This window comes from Fukomys damarensis, unplaced genomic scaffold (assembly GCF_012274545.1).
Source record: "Fukomys damarensis isolate Sample0158 unplaced genomic scaffold, DMR_v1.0_HiC HiC_scaffold_16, whole genome shotgun sequence".
NCBI lineage: Eukaryota > Metazoa > Chordata > Mammalia > Rodentia > Bathyergidae > Fukomys > Fukomys damarensis.
Window position 1 is genome coordinate 21,406,897 of NW_022900928.1, and position 10,921 is coordinate 21,417,817.

The 10,921-nt window shown below is 36.0% G+C and overlaps 1 protein-coding gene across 1 annotated transcript; it reads right to left on the bottom strand.

Annotated features, from left to right (window-relative positions):
• Nucleotides 1–1,161: 1,161 nt before the first annotated feature.
• Nucleotides 1,162–2,127, bottom strand: LOC104847807 (olfactory receptor 10T2-like). Its single transcript, XM_019204405.2, has one exon. It carries the CDS (start codon nt 2,125–2,127, stop codon nt 1,162–1,164), a length of 966 nt encoding a protein of 321 aa, XP_019059950.2.
• Nucleotides 2,128–10,921: the final 8,794 nt, after the last annotated feature.

Genomic DNA, 10,921 nt, shown 5'->3' on the forward strand with positions numbered 1-10,921 from the left:
AAATCATAATTCAATGCTTTGGAGCAGTGGAAAATAGAAAAAATAGCTGCTTTGACAGATTTCTAAAAAATTTTCATGGAAATTGGTATGTTAAAAAGTATCTACTGCTTTGGAGGTCATTGAATGTCAATCTATTTTTCTTCAGAAATTCATTTATGCCACCTGTGTTAGTCACCTTTCTCTCTCATTGCTGAGACAAAATACCAGACACCCAAAGGTAGAAGGGAAGGAGTTTCTCTGGCTTATAGTTCACAGAGGTTTCCATCCACAGTCAGCCAACTCCAAGGCAGTGATGACAGAGGCATGGCAGAGCAGAAACAACATGGCACACACAAGGAAGCAATAACAAGAGAGAATTATTGGTGTCTCCCTGCCCCTAATACTAGTGCCCTTGAGCCTAGCATAGCATTATGAATCAATTCCAGCTTTGCACATACTAGATCAAGCCTATGACCACATGTGGCTTTGGGGGGACATCTAGACCCAAAGCATGACACCACTTAAATTTCCAAATAGTTTTGAACAGAGTTTAATAACCCCTTAAATTGATTTAATTTTCTCTATTGGCATTATATCTCTATTCTTAATTCTAACTTATTGTGTTTATATTTTTTCCTTTTCTATTAATTTCAGCAATCAGCTCTTCTATCTAACTCTCTTTTTATTTCTCTATTGGCATTATATCTCTATTCTTAATTCTAACTTATTGTGTTTATATTTTTTCCTTTTTCTATTAATTTCAGCAATCAGCTCTTCTGTCTAACTCTCTTTTTCTTCGCTCCTTCTCTATTGCTCCTTCTCTTTCCTTTCTTGTTCCCTCCTTCTCTTCCATTTTTTCTTATTCTCCACTTCCTCTTTTTTGCATGATTTTTTTCTTTCTTTCTTACCATCCTCTTTAGTATGATAATTTTCTCTTTCCTCCAAAGCTATGACTGTTATAAGAATACACTGTTCCAAAATATTTTAATATATTTATGGTGTGTATATATGTATATACGCGATATTGTAACATTAAAAAACCGCATCCTACTTGGAAGGAGGGAAATGGTGAGATCAAAGGCATATCCATTGCTTAGACAACACTAACCATTCGGTACAGAAAGTGATGCTTTTTAGTGGAAAAAATTCCTTTTTCCAGTTTCCATGAATGCTAAGCATTTTTTAAATATTCAGGGATATTTTATTTGTCAATTGAGAGAAAAATTTAATTACACTGTCTAGTACCTTCCTTAGAGCTATGTGCATCTCTTTGTTCCTCAGGCTGTAAACAATGGGGTTAAGCAAAGGGGTCAGCACTGTGTATGTCACAGCCATCAGCATGTCCTCGCAGAAGGAGTCCCTGCTCTTGGGCCTCAGATAGACAAAGCAAGCGAATCCGTAGTGTATACACACCACAGTGAGGTGGGAGGAGCAGGTGGAGAAGGCCTTATACCTCCCCTTTGCTGAAGGCATCTTCACAACTATGGACACAATGAAGACATAGGAAATAATAATTAAAATAAAGCTGCCCACCAGCACAAAGGCAGAGAGCACAAAAATAACCATTTCATGATAAGAAGTGTAATCGCATGCAAGGTGAACCACAGGTGAAATGTCACAAAAGAAATGTTGTATATTGTTGGAGTCACAAAAAGACAAGCTAAATATCATGGTGGTGATGCACAGAGATATCAGGAACCCCAACACTGAGGAGGCCATCACAAGCTGAAAGCAGATCTTTCTTGTCATAAGGGTTTGACAATGCAGCGGATTGTGGATGGCAGTATAACAGTCATAGGACATGGCAGCCATGATGAAACAGTTGGTGGATGCCAGGCCAAAGAAGAAGCACATCTGCGTGGCACACTCAGGAAGAGAAATGGTCTTGCTCTCTGATAACAAGTCTGCTAACATGCGGGGGATGATAACCATAGTGGTACAGGTTTCAGAACAGGACAGGCTGAATAGGAGAAAGTACATGGGGGTGTGAAGGTTTTGACTGAGCTTGATGGCCAAAATAATGGACAGATTTGCAAATAGAATTGTCACATGTGAGAATAAAATCATCACAAAGAGTAGATTCCGTAGTTCTGGGAAACTGGAAAACCCCCACAGAAAGAATGTGCTCACTGTGGTGCAGTTGTTCATCTTTCTGGGGACACAATACTTTCTACCAATGACACAGAGATGCTTTTGTCAATACTCTGAGATAAGTTTTTAAAGTAACCTTTGACACTGATGTCCTCTGGGCTTTGATTATGGACCTCTGAATAAATGTAAGACAATTCATAAAGAACCTCAGAAAGGGAGTTAAATGCAAGAGACAAAAGTAAGAGTTAGGAGTCTGAATGATTCTAGTATGAGAATATACATAAGCACAATATGGTCTGAGTATCATTTTGAATTCCACTCACAAATGCATTCTTTACCTCTCTTTGTTCCATTCTGTATCTGCAAGGAAGAGACAAAATAAGAGTAAATTCTCATCTTCTGGATGTTGATAGGCCACATTTTTCAATTTTTTTGATAGAATTGTATCTTGGCTGTCAGGAGTGCTTAGTTAACTTTTGAAGAAATGAGTAAAATAAGTCAATAGCTTACATCATTTCAAATTAACATAGCATTTTAAAATTCTGGAGAAATCTGAAAATTTCCAAAAGAAATTTCACATTTCTTCCAATGCAATGCTGTCTTTATCTGTACTTCCCACAACTCAGTGCTCCAAGGATAATTTTAGACTCAGTGAATTAATTTAGGAAGTTGTAACTTGGATTCCTATCTTTAGTAATAACTGAAGCTTGAACTGTACAAAATTAATTGTTCTTAAATTCTAAAAAAATTATCATTGAAGTTCCTTCCCAAGTACATGAGATGAATTAACCTGGAATTATGATGATCTCAAAGATACGGTGTCCTTCTAGAATGGCAAATTTTGGGGCCAGGGATTTAGCTCACTGGTTCTGCTGCCTGCCTGGCAAGCATGAGGACCTGAGTTCTATCCCATAAAAAAAAAAAAAAAAAAAAAAAAAAAAAAAAAAACAGAATGGCAAATTTTGGTCAATAATTTCTGATCAACTTTTGAGGTTTTTAGTAAAATTTCTAAGAACATTTTCTAGCTGGTATATATAAACAGTTTGCTTTACAGTACAGTCCTGAATAAATAAAGCTAAGATCTTCAAAGGAATTTTGTGAGTCACATTTCTATTTTGATCATCAATTAAACATACAACTCTTGAAGGGGGTGAAAGCAGAAAGGTGATTCATAGAATCAAAACCACAGAATTTCAATTTTGACTTTGGCCTCTGTTAAATATGAAAGAAAAAGTGTGAAGAAGCGAGTGTGGATAGTGAAAGGCTAGGAAAGAAAATCACTGACTGGTAATCATTTTAAAGAATTCATACAAATGAAAGTCAAAGCAATTACAGTGTTTATTGAAAAATTGCTGTCTTCTATTTGTAAGGCAGTTGTGGGCAAAAGAATGCAAGGGGAGTCTGCCCAGGTAACCCACACCTACTCAATACTTATAATGTGGAAGGCAATTTGATTTATAAAATGTGCTAGAGTTAGCTACAGCTGCCTTATATATAGCTTATTAGTCTATGTGAAGATTTTGCATTCTGACTTTACAAAACATGAAACACTGTATGCAGTGGTTATGTTACTACTGGAGGTCACACTTTCAACCTATACTGATTAAATCCTAATCATTTTCAGGGCAAACTAGGCATGGGAAACACAGTATAGAACCATATATGTAGGATTCCTGGGATGTGAAAGCACATAACTACTGTGCTTAGTGAAGCCAGAGAACCCCTCTCTGAGAAGGTGACATACTTAAATGGAGAGTAGATTAACAAAGTGTGAACAGCACATAATGATAAGGACAGAGAACATCACAAGTACAGGGCGTACCTAATACAAAGATCCTAAGGTGGGCAAGAAATTTACCCAAGCAATCTTCAGCAAAGACCAAGGGGCTTATTTTTCAACCACACTACAGTGACTTTTTACCATGAATGTTTCTCTGGCTATTTACCACTAAGGAAAACTTTTTCATTCTTATTGCTTCAGCTACCACTTATTATGATTCCCCAATTCTAGTCTTTATTTTCTCTGAGATGTGAAAGCACATAACTACTGTGCTTAGTGAAGCCAGAGAACCCCTCTCTGAGAAGGTGACATACTTAAATGGAGAGTAGATTAACAAAGTGTGAACAGCACATAATGATAAGGAGAGAGAACATCACAAGCACAGGGCATACCTAATACAAAGATCCTAAGGTGGGCAAGAAATTTACCCAAGCAATCTTCACCAAAGACCAAGGGGCTTATTTTTCAACCACACTACAGTGACTTTTTACCATGAACTTTTCCCTGGCTATTTACCACTAAGGAAAACTTTTTCATTCTTATTGCTTCAGCTACCACTTATTATGATTCCCCAGTTCTAGTCTTTAGTTAAAAAACACTCAAAATTCCTCTGCCACATCTCCAAAGCCAGAATCCCCCAAGTATTCAATGCAACATTTCTAGAGCAAAACTGACCATCTACTTTTGCATAATAAAATTTATTCTGCATTTTGTGCTTCCTCATCCAAGGCCTATTCTTCACTTACTACCGGGTTTTTGTGCCACATCTATGATGATGCTGTCTCTTGATTGTAGACATCTTTTGTATCCCCTTTGCTTACAAGCCAGACAACACTATAATTTCTAATCTTTATTGCATATTTCAGCTATACGGTCTCACATATCTTCATAGCAACCCATCATTTTGTTTTTTAATGAAGAAACCATAGTTCAGAGAGTTACTTAATTAGCAAAGTTGTATTTTCAGATATGTTGAAGTAAATTCTGCTTTCTTTATCTATTCAAGTACAGCTGTGATAGAAGGTACGTCAATGTGACATTACTTTCCCTATCCCAGTGACACTGGCAGCCACAAAAGAGAAAGAAGCGTGGAACATTATGTTAGCTGCTTTTTTCTCTGAACCTTACCCTCTTTCTACCATTGGTTTTTTGCCTTGAGGTATTGTATTCTATTCTGTCTTTTTAGATCTCTAAATTTTCCCCACTTCAGTTTTCTGGGTTATCTCTCTACCAAGAATAAGAATTTCTTAATTTTCAGCTTATCAGTACCTATGATTTCTTCAATACCTTCTTACAGAATCTAAACATCTACAAGTCCTTGATTGTGATAAATTATAGTATGATGTTCATTGTAAAGAAAAGAAAGACTCTATATTCCTACCTTCTAAAAGAGGAAAAACCACCTTCCAGTTTCTTAAAAATCACTAGATGATTAAGCTGTAAGACTTTAGTCTCACAATTCAGGTGTGGCTTTCTAGTTCTTCCTGTGATTTCACAAGTCCCTCAGTGCAGTACCCCTGCATTAAGGCAATTTTTCTCTTTCAATGAATGTAATGTGTCTCTTATAAATTTAGTCTCCTATTATATGAAAGGTGTCATTTTCATTTCTTGCTGATGAATCTGAAGAACTTAAAAAACTTTAATGGGAGTACTGGGACCACTGAGGTCTATTATCTTGAGACTTCTGCTTTTAGGCACAAGGTATCATATGCTTTTCATCACTTGGTGTGATGTCCATACTTTTTTAAAAATATTCACACACCATAAGGACTTTTCTTTGATGTTTGTTCTTTTTCTTCAAAATACCAGTAGAAATTATTGACCTTCATCATGTTAAAAATCTTGGAAAATAGTGGTTCCCACAGGCTTATTTTACTTTCAGTATAATAGCACTCATTTTATAACACTGAAAATCTGCCAAGCTTGTCAGGTCTCCTACCCTATTCACAGGATAAGGGAATGTAATTTCATAAGAAGATACTATCTAGAAATACAAGAGGACAATAGGAAGAAATTTATTTTCTCATGGGAGTTACTTTTCATTAAAAAAGCATATTAACATGGAAATACACTTTCTAGTTATTGTATTGCTAATCTTTATGACCTCAAGTGACTCCTAATTGCCTCTCTCATAACCTTGCCCCTCAAAGCCTACTGTTCTCTCCATTAAATCCTGCATTTTTCTCATTCTGTTCTCTGTTCCTTCTGTCTGAAGAATCTTATATATGCTTCAAACTTCAGAGCAGTTCATACCTCACCCCGTAAGCCCCCCATTTGGAATAATGCATAAAACAGAAAGAGAAAGAAATGTCATTAGGAAGTTCACTAGGAAGGACATTTTGGCCAGCCTCCACTGGGTACATACAATATGCTAACTAAGACAGTATAGCGAATGAGATAGCTATATATGATAATGAATTAGGACAAATGGAGCAAGAGAGATGTTTTTCCTGAACTAAGCCTATTTTATGAGAGCAGGGAATACATCCTTAAGCCTCTTTGAGAGCTGACTCACACTCACAAGTATGTGCTTCTGAGAATTTCTCCTGGATGAAATGAACATGACTGTTTTGAAAAGTCCTGGCCTGAATGCCCTTATATCCATAGTGGCCCAAAGCCACCCACTTGGTGCAGTGAGTAAAAAACAAAAACAACAAATGTGCCTGATTTAAAATAAGATTGAACTACTCTGAACCTCTATTTATTATTGCTATTGTTTAGATACAAAATGTTCCTCAAGTCTCATTTGTTCAGTGGTGGGGATTTTGGAAGGTGATTTGATTGTGGAGACACTATACTCATCATGAAATAATCTATTAAAAATAAAATAATAAATAATTTCTCAGATAATAACAGAGATGATGCCCATAGTGTAAGACATGATTAAGAAATCTAGAACACACACAGATAAAAAAAAAATAGAGGAGCTGAGGAACATGAAGAACACCCAAAATAGGAAATAAACAGAATCCATAAAACAGATGCAAGAAGATTTTCAGGAGATTAAAATAGTAAGGGACCATGAGAAATCAATCCAGTAGCTGCTAGACAATGCAAAGGAGAATAACATAAGACTGATCAGAGTCAATAAACAGGGGACGTGCAGATGACATAAAAAATTTGTTCACAGAAGTAATGGCAGAAAACTTCCAAAATAGGGGGAAAGAACATGACATAAAGATAAGTGATGCATAGAAGACTCCAACTAGTCCTGATTAAAAAATGTATACATAGGCATATAATGGTTAAGATTCCAAAAACCCAACAGAAGAAAATTCTACAAGCAGTTAGAGAAAGAAACTAATCACATACAAAGGAAGCCCGTCAGAACCACAGATGACTTCTCAGCACAAACGCTCAAGGTAAGAAGAGCTTGAAGTGATGTATTTCAAGCCCTAAGAGAAAACAACATCCAACCCAGGTTGATGAGCCCTCCAAAACTATCATTCAAAGCTAATGGAGAAATAACATACTCTCATGACCTAGAGCACCTGAGGAACTTCATGAATACCAAACAAGCACTCCAAAAATTTTAAAACAATATCCTAGGAAGTGAAAATAAGGACAAAACCCCCAGGAATCCCAACAGAATGAATCCATCAGGTGCTAAAGTAAATTAAATGCAAAGGGGGAGAATCCCACAAAAAGAAAAAGTCATGACAAAGATAAGTCAATACATATCAGTTATAATCATAAATGTTAATGGTCTCAATTCATCAATCAAAAGAAACAGACTGGAAGAATGGGTCAAGAAGTAAGATGCAACAATATGCTGTATACAAGAAACATAATTAATTCAAAAAGAAACTCATAGAGTGAAAGTTAAAGGGTGGAAAACCATACTCCTTGTGACAGGAATACCCAATAAAGAAGGACTAGGTATCCTCTTTGCAGATCAAATGGATTTCAAACCAACACTGATTAAAGGGGACAAAGAAATGACACTACATTCTTGTGAAGGGAACAATCCAAGAGGAAAAGATGACAATCATAAATATATATGCACCCAACACTAGTGCACCCAATTATATAAAACAAATACTAACAGACACAGAAAATGAAATAAACACTACTACAATAGTAGTGGGAAACCTCCATCACCCACTGTCACAAACAAGATCAACTAGACAAAAACTAAACAATGAAATACCAGCACTCAATCAAATTCTTGAACAAATCAACTTAACAGATGTTTGCAGAGCGGTCCACCCCACAAAATTTGAATACACATCCTTTTTAGCTGCACACTCAGCCACCTCATCTTGGAGAAAGAAGGCAAACACCCTCATTGGAGGAAAGATAGCCTCTTTAATAAATTGTCCTGGAAAAACTGGGTTTCAACTTGCCAAAGAGCTATATATCTCACCATGCACTAAATTAATGTTGAAATGGTTTAAAGATCTAAATATCAAAACAGAGTGCTCACTTCGGCAGCACATATACTAAATATCAAAACAGAAACACTAAACAAACTGGAAGAGAGGGTACATAGAACTCTTGAAGACATCAGCACAGGAAAAGATTTTATTGAAAAAAAAAACAAACCCCAGTTGCCCATGAAGTAGCACAAATAATAAAAAATTAAAAATCTTCTGCACAGTCAGAGAAATCACCAACTGTGAAGACACAACCCACAATGTTCAAAAACATTTTCACTACCTTTTCCTCAGACAAAGGTTTACTATCTAGAATATATGAAGAATTTTTAAAAAAACAGACTTCCTATATTTAAAGATTCAATTCAAAAATTGGCTTTTGATATGAATGGACATTTCTCAGACAAAGGAGCAGAAATAGCAAATAAACATATGAAAAAATGTTCCACATCACTTGTCATTTGAGAGATGCAAGTAAAAACAACACTGAGATTGCACTTCACCCCAAAAAGAATGGTTTATATCATTAAATCAATCAATAACAAATGCTGGCAGGTCTGTGTGGAAAGAGGAACCCAGATCCACTGCTGGTGGAAGTGGAGATTGGTGCAACCACTGTGGAAATCAGTATGGAGATATCTCAAAGAACTAGGATACGAGGGCCCATTTGACCCAGTTATTCCCCTGCAGGGTATCTTCCCAAAAGAATTAAAGGAATCATACTACAGTGATATATATGCACCAATGTTCATAGTAACACAGTTTGTGATAACTTAAACTTGGAAACAGCCCAATTGCCCATCAACTGGAGACTGGATAAAGACAATGTGTTTTTATTTAATATAAAATGGAGTACTACTCAGCCATAAAAAATGAGAAATTAGAGACATTTATAGCTAAATGGATGCCCATTGAGGTAATATTCTTACATGAAGTAAATAGGATACATATGTATAAATACCAAATAGTTTCTCTGGTGTGAAAAACTGAAAATGTAAATAAGGACTAAAATTAATGTAAAATGGTAAGAAAAGGGGCAAAGAGGAAGGGAAATTGGGAAGTGTATGGGGAAAGGAAAGAAGGGAATGGAATTAATATGAGAAAATGAAAAAAATGCAAGCAAAGTCTTTGTAAATAGGGAGGTGCAGAGGGATTGAAGAAAGGGCAGGGGAATGGGGAAACAAATTAAGAACCAAGATGGACTGTGTAAGGGTGCTAATTCCCAATGATGAATGTCATTATATTGTATACCTAAAATGTACCAATAAAATTAATAATTAAAAAAACAAATTCAGTAGAGTAGCTGGATATAAAGTTAACACTCAAAAGTCAGTAGGCTTCCTTTACTCATACAGCAGACTCACTGAGACAGGAACTAGAGAAAGAACTCCTTTCACAATAGCATCCAAAGAAATTACACACTTCGGAATCAATGTAATGAAAGAAGTGGCCTCTACTTTGAAAACTACAGCACTCTGAAAAAAGAGATAGAAGAGAATATCAGAAAATGGAAGGACATGCCTTGTGCTTGGGTAAGAAGAATCAATACAGTAAAAATGGCCATGCTTCCAAAACTGCTACGTAGATTCAATGTAATCCCAATTGAAATTCCAACAGCATATTTCACAGAAGTAGAGAAAACAATCCAAAATTTCATTTGCTACCTGAAGAGACGTAGAATAACAAAAGCCATTCTAAGAAACAAGGACAAGGCACGGGGTATCACAATACCCAATTTGAAACTATACTACAAAGCCACTGTGATAAAAACAGCACAATACTAGCAATGAAACACATCTGAGGACCAGGGGAACAGATTAGAAGTTTCAGAAACAACTCTAGACATACTTACCCACCTTATTTTTGACAAAGGATCCAAACACACTCACTGGAGGAAATACAGCCTCTTTAATAAATGCTGCTGAAAAAAACTGCGTTTGCCAAAGATTAAAACTAGACCCAAATTCTCTCCATGCAATAAAATAAAATCAAAATGGATTAAACATCTAAGTTTTAAAACAGAAACACTAAACCTGCTTAAGATAGGCTAGGTAGAACTGTTGAAGACACTGGCATAGGAAAAGACTTTATGAACAAAACTTCATCAACAAAAAGGAGCTCATCTTATTAAAAAACCTGCAGAGCCAGAGAAACCTCCAACAGAGTAAAGAGACAATCCACAATATAGAAAAAAGTTTTTAACAGCTATTCCTCAGACAAAGGTCTACTATAAGAACATATAAAGAATTTTTAAAAATAAAACTTCTGATATTTAAATATCTAATAAAAAATTGGCAACTGAAATGAACCTTCTCAGATGAAGAAGTAGAAACAGCAAAAAAAAGCGGGGGGGAAGGAATGTTCAAGATCATCTTTCATTTGAGAGATGCAAATGAAAGCAATGTGAAATTCCCCCCTCTCTCCAGAAAGATTGGCTACTATGAAGAAATCAATCAATAGTAAGTGCTGGCATGATTTTGGAGAAAAAGGAGCCCTTCTCCTCTGTTAGTGTGAATGTAGACTGGTGCGACCACTGTGGAAATCAGCATGGAGATTCCTCAAAGAACTAAAATTAGAGGCTCCATTTGATTTAGCTATTCCTCTACTGGGTATCTTCCTAAAATAATTAAAAGCACCATACCACAATGATATATGTACACCCATGTTTATAGTGGCACAGTTTGTAATAGCTAAA

Bases quoted from the DNA above. Each gene is read 5' to 3' on its own strand.
- LOC104847807 (XM_019204405.2), bottom strand. From the start codon at position 2,127: ATGAACAACTGCACCACAGTGAGCACATTCTTTCTGTGGGGGTTTTCC.